At 46.7% G+C, this 17,756-nt stretch overlaps 1 protein-coding gene across 1 annotated transcript in view; it reads left to right on the top strand.

The window, feature by feature from the left end:
* The window catches only part of cdh4 (cadherin 4, type 1, R-cadherin (retinal)), a 221,873-nt gene that overhangs the window by 130,384 nt on the left and 73,733 nt on the right, over nt 1-17,756 (top strand). The window contains exon 3 of the mRNA XM_061833429.1: nt 1,578-1,804. Coding sequence (XP_061689413.1) covers nt 1,578-1,804 — 227 coding nt within the window. The remainder of the gene's footprint in view (nt 1-1,577; nt 1,805-17,756) is intronic.

Raw genomic sequence — 17,756 nt, 5'->3', positions numbered from 1 at the left:
AATGGATGCCTGCCATCACTATTAATCTGTGGCCAATTTTAAGGAGGTCTTTGTTATCTTTGTCACAACCTGTTGTTAAATCACCACCTGCTTTGTGCGTGGCATAAAGCCAAGCGATAATTTTGCACAAAGCTTTTCACTCCCGAAAGGACATTGTTCAACGGCGTGGGTTGTTTTAATAAAAATATGGATGGCATTTGCCAACAAAGACAGATGCACACATTGTTGATGCCGTGTTTACCTCCATTTCATTTTGCGTGCAATTACTCAGATGGTGAACACAAGCGCCGTCATTTGTTTGATGCTAAGCTGAAACGGCGGAGAAGATGCTGCTTTATTAGCCTGTTGTTTGGGACTTACTTTTGACAGGAAGCTGAGCAATAAATTAAATAGATGGGTTGATAAATAGCTGGCTGTGTATAATTTTTCAGACTGGATTTTTGAAAAATCACTCTGCCATTGCTCATAAAAGTAGCTCCATTGCCTCGGTGATTTATGAAATCAATTTGTCTTTTTATCAGCAGCCAGAGTTTGAGATATGATCACAGCACATGCGTTTCAACTCGGTGTTCGTGTGTTTTAACAGCGGTGACATGCTGAAAACAGCCATCATTTATTCCAGGCACGCATGCCATTCCACCATACTGTGAGTCATGGGATGATGATGCATTTAGCATTGATAACATTTGCCGCTGGGATGAAACTGTTGTGTCTGTCTGATGCTGGCGGTTTGTTCTGTGTTTGGGGTGCTGTAACGGCATATTTATGTCAGCTGTCACTAGAATGGCTGCGCTGAAGTGCTCATCATCGCTCATGTTTCAGTATGTTTACTATATTTATAAAAAAAAAAAAAATACTCATGTACTATAGGGAAAGAATGGGAAATGATGTACTTGATCAGGGATAAGGCTTAATTCCTTCGCCCCATTAAATCTTATTCCCGTGAGAGGTAGGCCACCTTCTCTTCCAGTATAACTGAGCCCCAGTCCATAAAGATATGCTTGGAGGATTATGGTGTGAACCGACTTGCTTACAGGTGGGAAGGGTCAGGGAAGTAAATATACAGTAACTTTTAAACCAAACCACCACTGCATTCTTAATTTGACAGTTTAGGAATTCATGACATCGTTAATGCAAAGTGTAAAGAGGAATGGTCATACACCCCAACAAAATGTGTCCAAACAAGCATGAAACCCATGTGCTTGACAGCAAAGCAATGTCTGCATTCAACCCAGTCAGGCTAACATCCTTTGGGCATACTCCTCATGCTTTCCCTGGAGAAGCTGAGAGAAATTCCGTTTTGACGTTGCTATCTGTCTCGTTTGGAAAGAATGATACAAAAGAGAATTAGGCTCCCCTGTGAATCTGGTTCACAAAAAGATAAGCAGTTCATTTTGCCAGACGTGTCAAAGTGAGGAATCAGAAGTGACAGCAAAAGGGATGAGATATTTCAAGATATATTTTGACGGGTGCAGGTTAATCTTAAAATGTGTCAAGGATTTGCCAAACCCTCATGAAGTAAATCTCACTTTGATGTTCTGTAATTCAGTAACCTCTTTCTTTCTGTTTCTCTGCAGTGAAGTTTGAAGACTGCCAGCACAGCAGAGAGGTGGGCTTTGTTAGTAGCGACCCCAACTTCAGTGTGAGGCCTGATGGCGCCGTGTATGCTGAGCAGGAATTTGGAAACATTTCGGAACCCATTCAATTCATGGTTACTGCCCGAGAGCTCTTCGACCCACACATCTGGGAGACCACTGTTAAGCTCGCACCAGCTGGACATCCCCACCCTTTACCCCTGACAAAGGTACCCAAACACTGTTTGGTCGTTCACACCTTTGACACACAAGTAACCATATTTACTTACGGTTAATTTGAAGTAGTGTAACCCTCGTAATGCACTTTAATTGGTATACTGATATATGGGTCTTATATTGATACAGTATATGTCTACGATCACAGAGTAATGATAAAACAGATCTTCCAGGATTGAAATGCTAATTTTATAATTTTGGGGGTATGAGAGGATCTCTTTACGAATGTTCTTAACTCCCATTTCCATGCCAGTGTATTATTGAGCAGAATAATGCTCGCGAGATAAGTTGTGAAAAGTAAAGTTCTTTGATGTGGATGTAGCTTCAACTACCCATAGCTAACATCATCCATTCATCTATTTTTTTCTAACCTCAAGCCTTCTTTATACTCCCGCGTAACCCCTCTGACGTAACAATGGGCTTTCTGTGCGTAGTTTGCCTTTATACTTGAGCACAACTCATGCGCACAGTTTTGAATATGTGCTGCAGTTCTTCTCCAACTCTGACGTGTTGCTACGGCTAGTGTTGGCTAGGACACCACAGGGTGGGGTTTCCTTAGGCACATTTTGGTCATTTCTTGTAGTCGTTATTACTTTCTGTAACAAGGAACAAAGCAACAACAATGGTGATGTGGAACCGTGTCTATTTGAACAAATGGACCTAAATGACCGGGTGATACGTTTAATTATGCTGCAAAATCAATTGAGAAGGCAGCAGAGTAGTTGGTACGTGGAGCCAGGAGGAACAATGAGTACGTCATCGCAGCATGTGACAAAAATGACCCAATCACGAGGGATGTGTCATGATCCTGCCGCTTCAGCACGAGCTGTGCGGGTGCCCGCGCGGCTGCGCTAATTGGGAGGCGCACACCTCCGCCTCATGCGGGCTGATCATCCCCTGTATATAAAGGACCCGGTGACGACTGGTCCTCGGCCAGTTCGTTGAGCTTTATGTCTCGTTCCAGCACTCTCGTATTCCTGACTGAACCTGTGTGTACCGACCTCCGTCAGTTCTCTGACCAACCTTGTAAGCCTGACTCCTTGATACTTCTGCCTGCGTTGATTGTTTCCCCGTGTACCGACTCCTGCCTGTCCGCTCATCTGCACCGGACTGCCTGCTCGATCCCCTACCTCTGCATACAATAAACGCGTCTCTTCTTGAACTACCTTGCGTCTTCCGAGTTCCTGCATTTGGGTCCTACTCTCGTTTCCGATGGGACGTGACAGGATGAGCTCCGTGGCTTTCCCCATGCAGCAATTTTTTTTTTATGTGTTTGGGGCAAGGCTACACACACACGCTACACAAAAGTGCTGCATGGGGCAGTGCATAGGTCATGTGATGCAATGCGGGAGCTGATGACCGCACCACCGCGGGAGTATCAAATGTCTTTTATCTTCACTAGTATCGGAGGTATCTTGGAGCCTATCCCAGACAACTGCTTACGGGTGACGGGGTTCACTCACAGGGCACATAAAAACAAAAAACCATTCACACTCACATTCATAGCTATGGACAATTTGCAGTCTTCAATTAACCTACCATGTGCATTTTTTTGGAATGTAGAAGGAAACCTACATACCTGGAGAAAACCCACAAAGCCACATGGAAAATAAGCAAACTCCACACAGGCGATGCCGGATTTGAACCCGGGTCCTCAGAACTATGAGGCAAATGTGCTAACCAGTCATCTAGCCATAGCTAACGTCATGTTGTTTTTATTAGAAACTACTATAGTCAAGTCTCTTCTTGAACTACCTTGCGTCTTCCGATCGTTCTCCTGTGTACCGACTCCTGCCTGCCCGCTCACCTGCTCTCTTCGCCCGACGTCCCAACTACCGCTGTTGCACCGGACTGCCTGCTCGATCCCCGACCTCGGCATATAATAAACGTTTCTCCTTGAACTACCTTGCATCGTCCGAGTCCTGCATTTGGGTCCTACTCTCGTTTCTGATGGGACGTGACAGAACGAACTGGCCAATACAGGACCCAGCAGGAGAGACCCGGGGTCGTCGGGACCGACGCAAGGTAGACCGTCTGCCGGAGGACCAAGCCTGTCCGATCCAGGTAGGCTCTCTGATGTCCTCCGCTCCCGTGTCTTACGCTCCGCCAGCGAGGTATGAATACGTCCCGAACACGACCCGTCCGGCTCCTCATATTCTTCTGGACTCTGACTTTTCGGAATATGAGGAGGACCACGATTTGTTTGACCGGCTGCCAGAGTACGACTCCGACGACTTTGAGTTTGAATCTCTTTGCCCGGCTTTTCATCCCAGTCAGTTTGCTCCGCCTCCCCGCGTTCCCAGCACCCGAACTTCTTCGCCCGGTGGATCCAAGTACACCTATCGGTACGAGGGAACCCGCTTGGCTATCTATCCGGGACCTCCGCGTGGCGGCCAGAGGAGACGCCCCGGCCGGGCGCTCCCCGGTGCTTCCCGCTGCGCGGCAACGAAGACACCGTCCTCCCACTCCTCGCCGGCAACGGTGAGACCGGCAGACCCGCAGCTGGTGGCGAAGCTTCCAGCCCAGAGGGAGGAAGAGCCGCCAAATCATGAGGCGTTCTGTCGCGAAATGCGGGCGCAGATAGAGCGGCAGAGCGCCGAATTTGTGGCTCTCACGGCCCAGGTCCGGCAAGGATTAGCGAAACAGCTGAGCTACGCTGACGTCGCAACGGCGACGGACTCGCTGCTGAGGCAGGCTCACGTGGCAGTTGGAACTGACCCGCTTCCGAGACACGCCCACGTGTCAGTTTCGACTGACTCTCCGCCTGCTCAGGTTCACGTAGCCGTGGAAACCAACCCGCCCCCTTGCCAAGTGCACGCCACAGTGGGAACAGACTCGCCACCTCGCCAAATGCATGTAGCTGTGGAGTCTGACCCGCCTCCTCGCCATTCCCACGTCGAGGTTTTGGCGGTTCCGAGCAGAGCTCACGCGGCAGTTGGAACTGACCCGCTCCCGAGACACGCCCACGTGTCAGTTTCGACTGACTCTCCGCCTACTCAGGTTCTCGTTGCCCTGGAAACGGATTCGCCACCGCGCCACGCCCACGTTGCTGTTTCAGCGGATGCACTGCAAGCTCACGTGGCAGTGGGGACCGACCCGATGCCGCCTCACGTTGCTGTCCAGGAGGTGGCAACGTCTCCACAGCCGCTTCTCGTCCGTGCTCTGGAGTGGCAGTGGCGACAGGCCCGCGGACGCTCCACACTCCTGCTTTGTCGGCGACCGGCCCGCGGCCGCTCCCTGTTCCTGCTCTGTCGGCTACGGGCACGCCCTCACGTTCCTGTCCAGGAGGTGGCGACAGTTCCCCAGCCGCCTCACGCTCCCGTCCAGGAGGAGGTGGAGTTGGTGATGCTGCTGCCGCCTTCTCACGTTCCTGTCCAGGAGGCGGCGACGGGGTCGCTGCCTTCTCACGTTCCTGTCCAGGAGGGGGCGACGGGGTCGCTGCCTTCTCACGTTCCTGTCCAGGAGGAGGCGGCGACGGGGTCGCTGCCTTCTCACGTTGCTGTCCAGGAGGGGGCGGTACTGGCGCCGCCTTCTCACGTTGCTGTCCAGGAGGGGGCGGTACTGGCGCCGCCTTCTCAAGTTGCTGTCCAGGAGGGGGCGGTACTGGCGCCGCCTTCTCAAGTTGCTGTCCAGGAGGGGGCGGTACTGGTGCCGCCTTCTCACGTTCCTGTCCAGGAGGAGCTGGGGAGTTCTGTGGAGCCGCCCTGGAGCTGGAGAGACTACGGGATGGTGGTGGTCATTGCTCTGGTCCTTCTCACCATCATCCTATTCGCTCCAGATGGCTCCCAGCCGCTTCATGACCTGGCCTCGTTGGCGACCAATCCCTGGTCGTCTTGGAACGACGGTGTGGGAGGTTCTCGTCCAGAGCAGTGGCCTGTCTCGTCCTGGTTCCTGCTTCGCCGTTTGGTTCCTCACAGAGGTCGTCCGCCCGAGTCGCCCCGTGGGGACCCTGGTGCTTGGCGTCCGGGTCGTCCTCCTGACCTGTCTGCCCGGACGCCTCGTGTTTGGTGGCCTGGATGGCCACCAGTCTGGGGTTCAGGGGGGGGGCGTGCCCTCCTCCGGACCCCCTTCCGCCCACCCCTGCCTGTGTTATTATTGTCTGTTTTTTCGTTTAGGCACGTCTGGGAGCCCTGCCTTTGAGGGGAGGGTACTGTCATGATCCTGCCGCTTCAGCACGAGCTGTGCGGGTGCCCGCGCGGCTGCGCTAATTGGGAGGTGCACACCTGCGCCTCATGCGGGCTGATCATCCCCTGTATATATAGGACCCGGTGACGACTGGTCCTCGGCCAGTTCGTTGAGCTTTATGTCCCGTTCCAGCACTCTCGTATTCCTGACTGAACCTGTGTGTACCGACATCCGTCCGTTCTCTGACCAACCTTGTAAGCCTGACTCCTTGATACTTCTGCCTGCGTTGATTGTTTCCCCGTGTACCGACTCCTGCCTGTCCGCTCATCTGCACCGGACTGCCTGCTCGATCCCCTACCTCTGCATACAATAAACGCGTCTCTTCTTGAACTACCTTGCGTCTTCCGAGTTCCTGCATTTGGGTCCTACTCTCGTTTCCGATGGGACGTGACAGGATGAGCTCCGTGGCTTTCCCCATGCAGCAATTTTTTTTTTATGTGTTTGGGGCAAGGCTACACACACGCTACACAAAAGTGCTGCATGGGGCAGTGCATAGGTCATGTGATGCAATGCGGGAGCTGATGACCGCATCACCGCGGGAGTATCAAATGTCTTTTATCTTCACTAGTATCGGAGGTATCTTAGAGCCTATCCCAGACAACTGCTTACGGGTGACGGGGTTCACTCACAGGGCACATAAAAACAAAAAACCATTCACACTCACATTCATAGCTATGGACAATTTGCAGTCTTCAATTAACCTACCATGTGCATTTTTTTGGAATGTAGAAGGAAACCTACATACCTGGAGAAAACCCACAAAGCCACATGGAAAATATGCAAACTCCACACAGGCGATGCCGGATTTGAACCCGGGTCCTCAGAACTATGAGGCAAATGTGCTAACCAGTCATCTAGCCATGTCTAACGTCATGTTGTTTTTATTAGAAACTACTATAGTCAAGACTGGATTAATAAATTGGTTTAATAGCTCAGTATTGCGTCTCTGCTTTTTGGCAGATGTCTGAAGATCAACAGGCAAATCAGTACAGCCTCTGCAGTGTGACAGACGTTGCATTGGTCTGCCGTGGTCAAGAAGGTGCTGAGCCAGTTGGTGAAGCCTTCGATTGACCAGTCACTCGTTTCCACACTCACATATTGTCACGAGCTGTGGGTTCTGACAAAAAGATGGATTCCAGTGATTGAAATGGGTTTCCCCTGCAGAATGTCTAGTTGGTCCCTTAGAGAAAGAATGAAAATTTTGGTCATTTGAGAGGGGCGTAGAGCCACTGTTAGTTCGCATTGAAAGAACCCAGATAAGGGGGCTCTAACAGCTGATTTGGATGCCTCAATAGGTGTTATTGGCATGTCCTATGGAGAGGAGGCCCCAAGAAGACGCAGGACCAGCTGGAGAGACTGTTTCCAGCTTACTTGGGAGCATCTTCAGAATCCCCCTACAGGGTTCGCACGCGGCCCTAAAAGTCCCTAAAAACCCCTAAATTTTCGAAGGTGCATTTAGGGGCTCCTAAAAGTCCTTAAAATCCGCGAAAACCGGTCAAGCCCCTAAAAAGGCCTTAAATTAAAAAAAATCAAAGGGAGGACCTCTACCGCCAAAATTCTCCCTAAAAAATAATCTTTTATTTTAAAAAAAAATAGCGATCCGTCTGCCGTCCAAATGAGCCAGAAATTGTCAACAGAAGTCACCGTGTTGACAACTAGTCGCCATCTTGTCGATAGTCCATTGTTTGTTTCCGTGAGTAGGCATTTCACTTTGTCTTCGTTACGACATAGCGTAGTTCTTTCATCGATCCAACGTATCACGGGGAAGTGCATTTTTCAAGAAGCTTGGGATGAAAGTAAGGAGTTTGGGAGCTCGGTTCGTCGAGATCCAAAAGATCGGCACATGTTTTACTGCCATCTGTGCAAGCAGAGTTACCAGCTTGAAAAGATGGGCGTCAAAGCGCTGGAGTTGCACCGGCAAAACAGGAGACATGCTGATTTGGCGAAGACTCTCTCATCTTCCTTTGGTATGAATCTGTTTCTAAAATATCAAGATAGTGAAGCATCTACTTCAGGCAGTGGTACTAGCAGTGCATGCGCACTCGGGATCGCAAAAAAGCGCTTACTTTCATAACCGGTTTTAACCAAACAGCTGTAGCAAAAAAACGATTAACCGGTTTTAAAACCAGTACCATAGTGGTGTTTACATAATTCACCCGCGGGACCTCGAGTTGGGGTGCGGGGTTCCGCACGGACTGTTTTTGTTGTTGCTCTTCCGGAGTGACGAGTTCACAGAGTTCCCCCCCGTTATGCGAGTAGTGTTTTGATGTCTGTTTAGTCTCATACTTTGGAGCGTTTCCTCGATGCCATGTTTGATGTTTCTTTGATTTAACGGAATGTTCTTTTGAGTCCAACTTTACTCTAACAGCAAAACTTGAAAAAAGTGGAAATGATGTTGAAAAAATAGCGCAATGTGGAGTACCGGAACCGGAAGAAATGATTCAAAATTTTAACCGATTACGAAAGTCCGATTACGGTTCTGTTTTTTAAAAACCGAAAACCGGTTATAATCGGTCATTCGTAACCGGTTGCGATCCCTATTGCGCACCTACAGTTGTCCAGCCATCGACTTCAACCAGCCAGAAGTCAGGCTTTGTGAACGTAGTTCAATACACAAAGATGGACTTGTTAAAGGCAGAGATCGTGTGGACTTTAAAAGTGATCCACAGCCATTACAGTTACAAATCTTGTGAAAATAATTCGAAAGTGTTTGCAGTCATGTTCCCAGACAGTGACATTGCTAAAAACTACCACTGTGGGGAAAGGAAGACTTCGTACCTGGCTACATTTGGCATTGCTGCCCACTTTTCATCTCTACTGCCTCAAAGCCAAAAAAAACAGAATAGAGACTGACAGATCTAAGCTTATTGAGAAGGCTGACAGGCTGTGTGAGGAGGCAGAAGAAAAGAGGAATCTGAGGTTTATCACCGAGGCCAATGCTCTCAGAGGCAGAGCAAAGGACAAGAGAGCCACTTTGGCACCTCTGCAGCAACAAATAGAGGAGGCACTGGGTAGGCTCAAGGAGCTAGAGTCGGGGTGCTGAAACAGACATCAGTAGAAGACATTTGTGTATATAGTTGCAATTGTAGTTAGAATCCTTTTTTCTGTATAGTGTTATGTGAAGACGTTGACAATGGTCATATCAGTGAGAACTACCACAAGGGGCGACAGGTGATCACTGTCACAGGTACTGAGGTACTGGAATATTTGATAACCAAGAACGGTTGATGGCACCATTGGGTGAGTCTTTTTTCCTTACTCTTGATTTCCCATGATGGCCCTAAAATTTTTGTGTCGGCCCTAAAATTTTTCCGTGTCAGCCCTAAATTTTTCGTGTCAGCCCCTAAGAATGCCCCTAAAAAGCCCTTAAATATTTTTGGTCAGACTGAGTATGAACCCTGCCCTAGAAAAGCTAGACAAAGTGGCCAAAGAGAAGGAAATCTGGGCCTTTTTGTTTAGGCTGCTAACCCTGTGAAATCTTCTTCTTCTTCTTCTTTTCCTTTCGGCTTGTCCCGTTATGGGTCGCCACAGCGTGTCATCTTTTGCCATCTTAGCCTATCTCCTGCATCTTCCTCTCGAACCCCAACTGCCCTCATGTCTTCCCTCACCACATCCATAAACCTTCTCTTTGGTCTTCCTCTCGCCCTTTTGCCTGGGAGCTCCATCCTCAGCATCCTTCTACCAATATACTCACTCTCTCGCCTCTGAACATGTCCAAACCATCGAAGTCTGCTCTCTCGAATCTTGTCTCCAAAACATCCAGCTTTGGCTGTCCCTCTAATGAGCTCATTTCTAATCCTATCCAACCTGGTCACTCCGAGCGAGAACCTCAACATCTTCATTTCTGCCACCTCCAGTTCAGCTTCCTGTTGTTTCTTCAGTGCCACCGTCTAATCCGTACATCATGGCCGGCCTCACCACTGTTTTGTAAACTTTGCCCTTCATCCTAGCAGACACTCTTCTGTCACATAACACACCAGACACCTTTCGCCAGCTGTTCCAACCTGCTTGGACCCGTTTCTTCACTTCCTTACCACACTCACCATTGCTCTGGATTGTTGACCCCAAGTATTTGAAGTCATCCACCCTCGCTATCTCTTCTCCCTGTAGCCTCACTCTTCCCCCTCCACTTTTCTCATTCACGCACATATATTCTGTTTTACTTCGGCTAATCTTCATTCCTCTCCTTTCCAGTGCATGTCTCCATCTTTCCAATTGTTCCTCTGCGTGCTCCCTGCTTTCACTGCATATGACAATATCATCTGCGAACATCATGGTCCAGGGGATTCCAGTCTAACCTCATCTGTCAGCCTATCCATTACCACTGCAAACAGGAAGGGGCTCAGAGCTGATCCCTGATGCAGTCCCACCTCCACCTTAAATTCCTCTGTCACACCTAAGGCACACCTCACCATTGTTCTGCTGCCATCATACATGTCCTGTACTATTTTAACATACTTCTCTGCCACACCAGACTTACGCATGCAGTACCACAGTTCCTCTCTTGGTACTCTGTCATAGGCTTTCTCTAGATCCACAAAGACACAATGTAGCTCCTTCTGACCTTCTCTGTACTTTTCCACGAGCATCCTCAAGGCAAATAATGCATCTGTGGTACTCTTTCTAGGCATGAAACCATACTGTTGCTCGGAGATACTTACTTCTGTCCTGAGTCTAGCCTCCACTACTCTTTCCCATAACTTCATTGTGTGGCTCATCAACTTTATTCCTCTATAGTTCCCACAGCTCTGAACATCCCCTTTGTTCTTAAAAATGGGAACTAGAACACTTTTCCTCCATTCTTCAGGCATCTTTTCGCCCGCTAGTATTCTGTTGAATAAGTTGGTCAAAAACTCCACAGCCATCTCTCCAAATGCTTCCATACCTCTACCGGTATGTCATCAGGACCAACTGCCTTTCCATTTTTCATCCTTTGTAGTGCCTTTCTGACTTCCCCCTTAGTAATCATTTCCACTTCCTGGTCCTTCACTCTTGCCTCTTCAACTCTTCCTTCTCTCTCATTTTCTTCATTCATCAACTTCTCAAAGTATTCTTTCCATCTATTTAGTACACTACCGGCACCAGTCAACACATTTCCATCTCTATCCTTAATCACCCTTACCTGCTGCACATCCTTCCCATCTCTATCCCTCTGTCTGGCCAACCTGTAGAGATCCTTTTCTCCTTCTTTCGTGTCCAACCTGGTGTACATGTCTTCATATGCCTCTTGTTTAGCCTTTGCCACCTCTACCTTTGCCCTACGTCGCATCTCGATGTACTCCTTTCGCCTCTCCTCAGTCCTCTCAGTATCCCACTTCTTCCTTCGCTAATCTCTTTCCTGTATGACTCCCTGTATTTTGGGGTTCCACCACCAAGTCTCCTTCTCCCCTTTCCTACCAGATGACACACCAAGTACTCTCCTGCCTGTCTCTCTGATCACCTTGGCTGTCGTCGTCCAGTCTTCCGGGAGCTTCGGTTGTCCATCGAGAGCCTGTCTCACCTCTTTCCGGAAGGCCGCACGACATTCTTCCTTTCTCAGCTGCCACCACATGGTTCTCTGCTCTACCTTTGTCTTCTTAATCTTCCTACCACCACCAGAATCATCCTACATACTACCATCCTATGCTGTCAAGCTACACTCTCCCCTACCACTACTTTACAGTCAGTAACCTCCTTCAGATTACATCGTCTGCACAAAATATAATCTACCTGCGTGGTTCTACCTCCGCTCTTGTAGGTCACTATATGTTCCTCCCTCTTCTGGAAATAAGTGTTCACTACAGCCATCTCCATCCTTTTTGCAAAGTCCACCACCATCTGCCCTTCAAAGTTCCTTTCCTGGATGCCGTACTTACCCATCACTTCTTCATCGCCCCTGTTTCCTTTACCAATATGTCCATTACAATCTGCACCAATCACAACTCTCTCGCTGTCTGGGATGCTCAGAACTACTTCATCTAGTTCCTTCCAGAATTTCTCTTTCAACTCTAGGTCACATCCTACCTGTGGTGCATAGCCGCTAACCACATTATACATAACACCCTCAATTTCAAATTTTAGTCTCATCACTCGATCTGATACTCTTTTTACCTCCAAGATATTCTTAGCCAGCTCTTCCTTTAAAATAACCCCTACTCCATTTCTCTTCCCATCTACTCCGTGGTAGAATAATTTAAACCCTGCTCCCAAACTTCTAGCCTTACTACCTTTCCACCTGCTCTCTTGGATGCACAGAATATCAACCTTTCTCCTAATCATCATGTCAACCAACTCCTGTGCTTTTCCTGTCATAGTCCCAACATTCAAAGTCCCTACACTCAGTTGTAGGCTCTGTGCATTCCTCTTTTTCTTCTGACGCTGGATCCGGTTTCGTCCTCTTCTTTGTCTTCGACCCACAGTAGCTGAATTTCCACCGACGCCCTGTAGGTTAGCAGTGCCGGGGGCGGGCGTTGTTAACCCGGGCCACGACCGATCCGGTATGGGATTCTTTAGATGAACGCTCATATTTGTTTGGCACAGTTTTTACGCCGGATGCCCTTCCTGACGCAACCCTCTGCATTTATCCGGGCTTGGGACCGGCCTACAGATTGCACTGGTTTGTGCCCCCATAGGGCTGCTAACCCTGTGAAATGACAGAGCAAATTAAGGTGGATAGATGAATATGGGGGGATGATAATAATTGTCTTTGCTGGTCAATTTACTCTTATATTTAAAGGGTAAATTCTCTGGGCTCTACTTGTCTCTACACTGTCCCTTCTACTACTCACAGACAGCGCATCTGCAGCAGGGTGCAAATACTGGTGAATATTTTCGTCCCAGATCAAGGCTCGCTGCATGTGTTTGCCAATTTGACAGACCTGTCTTCACCAAGCTAGGTGTTTTTCCGTGCCCAGAGGGTGTCAATGGAGATATTCATAGCAGAGTTATCTCAATGTTGTAATGGAAAATCGATGTAAGCTTACGTTTGCTCAAACCACTTCTAAGGTTTAATTCCTGGCACAGCTGGACCACATCCAACGTGACTTTGGTGAATTTAATCAGGGCACCTGCAGACAAATACTGAGCTCTACAGACAAATTTATGTCACCAAGGAAAATAGCTTGCTCATTGTGTAATCAATTTTAATGTTAAGCGCACTTGCCTGCAATGACCTCACATCCGAAGCCTTTGGCATCGATCGTGTAATATGTAATTTTCACTTATTTAGTGTGAAAATCTTATAATTGTAGAGAAGACACTATATTTGGGACACTACTTGCTACTTTTTCTGCTACAAAACGGAAACATCAGAGAATATAAGCTCAAAGAAAGGCTAAAAGATTACAGGCTGGATAGTTCATTTTGTTAAGTGCAGTGAGATATGATGCCAATTACATGCTAGATTTATCTCTCATCAGAGCTTTCTTGTGTTGCCATCTTGAGATTGGATTCATTTGCTTTTAATAACACTTGTTCACCTGTTTCAGTCAAAGAAAATAGCTCACCTGAAATGTTCAGTTTCCACTTTTTAAAGCTACATCTTTGCCCTGTGACTCTTTCTGCCATGTTTATGCACCAACGCTATCACACCGCACACAGGTAGGGCTTCTCATTGAGTGCGCTCCAACCCATACTGATTTCATGGCACGGCAGCTCGCTTTCTCCACCAGGTTCGAGCCTATTAGTTATGCACCAGCGGATCTAAAATCCACGGGTTCCCAAAACAGGTTTTAGTGCTTATTTGATTTGCATTTTTGCCACGCTCTGTTCAAGATAGTCTCACCTGTTCAAGGAAGATTACAAATGGAGCTAGTAGATTGGAGAAGACCTTTTGGTTCATAGGTCACTATGTAGTGCTAAATAACTGCAGTTTTGAAATTTAGGCTTGATAGTGCACATAAACTGGTACAAACTGATGATATTCCATGTCTGTCCAAACTACAAATACTTAATTTAAAATTCCTTTTTTTCTCTACAATTACTTTTAGAAGTGCATCTCTTGGAGGGGAGGTGTTCTCACTGAGGACTTTTGCTATGCTCTCCCTTATCATACACGTCCGCAAGGGGAAATTACAGTACAACGCAGAAGGCAAAATATATATGTTTATATCAAAAGACCTAGATCAAATGTTTCACTTTGCACAGCATGAGCAGTGAGCTCAAGTGGTATTGTTCTCCTTGTTTGTCAGACCAAAAACTTCCAGATGTCAGCTCCACAGCTTGAGGGCCTTCAGGCCTGTAGAATGTCCCACAAAATGTACAGCATACCTGGGAACAGAGAGCTGCCAGCTGGCCCTGTCCGCCTCTGGCTTTCTTAAAACCTTGGTACACAAAGGGCACACTAACTGGCACGATGGCATGTGCACACAACCACGCACGAGCACATTGAAATGTTTATGCATCCTCAAATTGTGCACCAGTGGAGAAAAACACTTGCAGACACAATTATGCAGAAATATACATGATTGGAGACTCAATAGTTTTCCATTCTGAAAAAAACAAAAGCACATTTTGACTGAGCAAGACCTAACTTACACCTCAATCGCTGGAATCCAATGGTTAGAATCAACAGCCTCAGACCTGCTTCACATTCACAAGCACATTGACTAATATACCATCTTCTTTGAATGTCTTTGAGTGAGCAATCTCTCTTAATTTTGCTTTTGGCATTATTCTAGTTCTCAAGCAACGTTGCGACCAAATCAGTCAGAAATAAATGTATTATTGTCGGGCCTTTTGAACTGTCAGTATCAGCAGGCTAAGTGGCATAGAGAGCAACTAGTCATGCATGGTATGTTTCTACTGAGAGTAAGAAGCAAGATTAAGGCCTTATCATAGTGTTAGGATGGTCATAGAAACAATTGCATATGTACCTGGTACTGTTAAGGGTCCATGTTGTTGGCTATAATGGGCTCCGTCTCACACGTGTTAATTTTTTTTAATTGACTCATGACTAATAAGACTGTTTAGTATGTTGATGATTGGGGAGTCATCTCTGTTTGATTAAATAACAGGATGACAAAGTCTGACGAGGTCATTTTTTTCCTGGGATGGTAGAAACTAAAGGTAGTCAAATAGAGCATAGTCCACGTTTAGTGATGATAACAAGGCATGAATTATGAAGAGTGAAGTATTCTTTGAACAACTGTTTTGTACTTTCCTTTTGCTGCGTGGTTGTTGTTCCCTCTTGCAAAGAATATTAAAATCCTTATTGTATCCCTGTCCCATAGATATGAAGTAATTTTAGTTAACAAAAGTGCAGCCAAGAAAACACACTCACATAAAAAAGAATTCTATCTGCTGTACCTCCACAATAATTGCATGTTGTTGTGAAGTTGTAAAGAACTGTATCTCATCAGGGAAAACCCGTCTGGTCTCCTCGCTCCTCTTGTTGTCGTCAGACCACCCACCCTTCTCTCCCTGCATTATGCTACCGTCCGTCTTAACCCAATCACCTTGCTGTTCAAAGAGTTGGCCTGCAATGACCTTATAGCCCATTCCTCTGAACTCAAAATGTGTGAGGTATTACAGTAGTTTAAAAATATTCAGTGCTTGCTCAGTTGGCTTAACGCCTGGCTTTTTCAAGGGTAAAGCATGTGTACACTGACTGGATATGTTTGCGCGTGTGATGTGTGTTCATGAATGATGTCGGTGTATGACTGTGGTGGGTGTGTTCTGTTAGGATTAGCTGAAGGATTTCTCCTGTGATTCAGGTGACACCCTCTCTGCCAGGTAATGTGTGCGTGTGTTGTCTGTATGTGTGTATGTGTGTGTGTGTGTGTGTGTTGTAAAATAGACAACAATACGATTAGGTGGATTACAGTAATAAAACCATTTTACAAGGAGAAACACCATAGATGATACCAAAAAAAACATGTTCTCATCATTGTACTGTAAACCTCATTTCAACAGATGAAAACACAATCTTTTTTGCCACAGGTTGCAGTCAGACACAAAGAAAGCAGGTCCAGCAGATATTTTGTTGCATTTTCTTTCTGTAGGGCGTTGCACTTGCATATCAATAGTCATGTCACCGAAAATGTATCCATATATCCATCCATCTATTTTCTTAGCTGGTTATCCTCACAAGGCTCGCGGGAGTGCTGGAGCCGATCCCAGCAGTCAACGGGCTGGAGGCAAGGTACTCACTCAACTGGATGCCAACCAATCACAGGGCACAAAGAGATGAACAGCCGCACTCACTGTTACACCTAGGGGCAATTTAAAGTGTCCAATTAATGTTGCATGTTTTTGGAATGTGGGAGGAAACTGGAGTGCCCGGAAAAAAAAAAACACGCAGGCACGGGGAGAACACGCAAACTCCACACAGGTGATTGAAGCCGGGACCTGAGAACTGTGAGGCCAATGCTTTCCCGCTGAGGCACCCTGCCACCCTGTATCCATATAATTGATTCAAAATTTTGCATGGATTTGAATAGATAGAATACAATAAAATGGAATAGAATACAATGCAATAGAACATCTTAAAATATTTTGCCTTTACAAGTCACTTCACTGTACAGAACAATGAAATTAGGTGTGCAGTTCAAAGTTTTTTTTTTACACTGAAAAAAGAAAAAAACTCAATAATAAATAAATGTGAAATTGAAGAAATAATATGCAAGGAGTATGTAAATTTAGAAACATTTCTGTGGAAGTATGTTGAATTCGCTGAAATTGCTCATCTATCAATCATACCTTTATTATCGCAATATGTTTGTGCCACGAAAATATACATCATGTATTCTCACGGAATTTGCTTATGCCTGCCATGAATAGTAACCGAAAATGGTTCAAACTTTGTTGGGATGCCACATCGTTAGGGGCAGAAATGAACAGAGATTACAGTATGTTTACAATATATTGTCCTGTTAAATGAGATGAGTTTCTTCTGTAGGGTGTCCGGGCTCTCACTTAGAGATAGGCTGAGAAGCTCGGTCATCCGGGAGGGGATCAGTGTCGAGCCGCTACTCCTCCGCATTGAGAGGAGCCAGATGAGGTGGCTTGGGCATCTGATTTGGATGCCTCCCGAACGCTTCCCTGGTGAGGTGTTCCAGGCATGTCCCACCGGAAAGAGACCCAGAGGACGACCCAGGACAGGCTTGAGAGACTATGTCTCTCGGCTGGCTCTGGAACGCCTCGGGATCCCTCCGGAACAGCTGGAAGTAGTGCCTGGGGAAAGGGAAGTCTGGGTATCCCTGCTGAAGCTACTTCCCCCTCGACCCGACCCGGAAAAGCGGTAGATAATGGATGGATGGATTGTTGGATGGATGTCCTGTTAACAGTTAAGAGCATACTATACATTAGAAACTGGATGTCAATACTCTTAGGCCCAAATGCATACACACAACCATTGTGGGCATTAAAAAAATCGTAGAAAATGTATAGAAATCAAAAATGAAATTGCACACAACATCAAATTATTCCACAAAGTTAGTTGCTTTTAACCACTTTTATCGGGGAAATTGAGTAAGACTGTCCAGACATTAAGACAAATACAAGCAATCAAACAGCAAAGCTGTCTCCTCCTATTCTAACTCTTTTTTTATTCAAGTCATATTTAATCAATTTCCATTTTATCTGATGATACCCTGACAGGAAAATGTTGAATTGTTTACTGGATTTTGCAGTGACGCAGAAGGCAAAGACGTGGAGATAATGTTGTCAGTCTGAAAAATCTTTGGATGGAGAGAAATGCAGAAAAAGTACAACACCTCAAAACACCCACCGTGGCTGGTCTAGCTCTGTTGCCAGGGGGGCTCATAAAATTTGATGCAGTGG

Source organism: Syngnathoides biaculeatus, chromosome 10, assembly GCF_019802595.1.
Source record: "Syngnathoides biaculeatus isolate LvHL_M chromosome 10, ASM1980259v1, whole genome shotgun sequence".
NCBI classification, from domain to species: domain Eukaryota; kingdom Metazoa; phylum Chordata; class Actinopteri; order Syngnathiformes; family Syngnathidae; genus Syngnathoides; species Syngnathoides biaculeatus.
The sequence above is the reverse complement of the archived record's forward strand: the minus strand, read 5'-3'. Positions and strand labels throughout refer to the sequence as shown.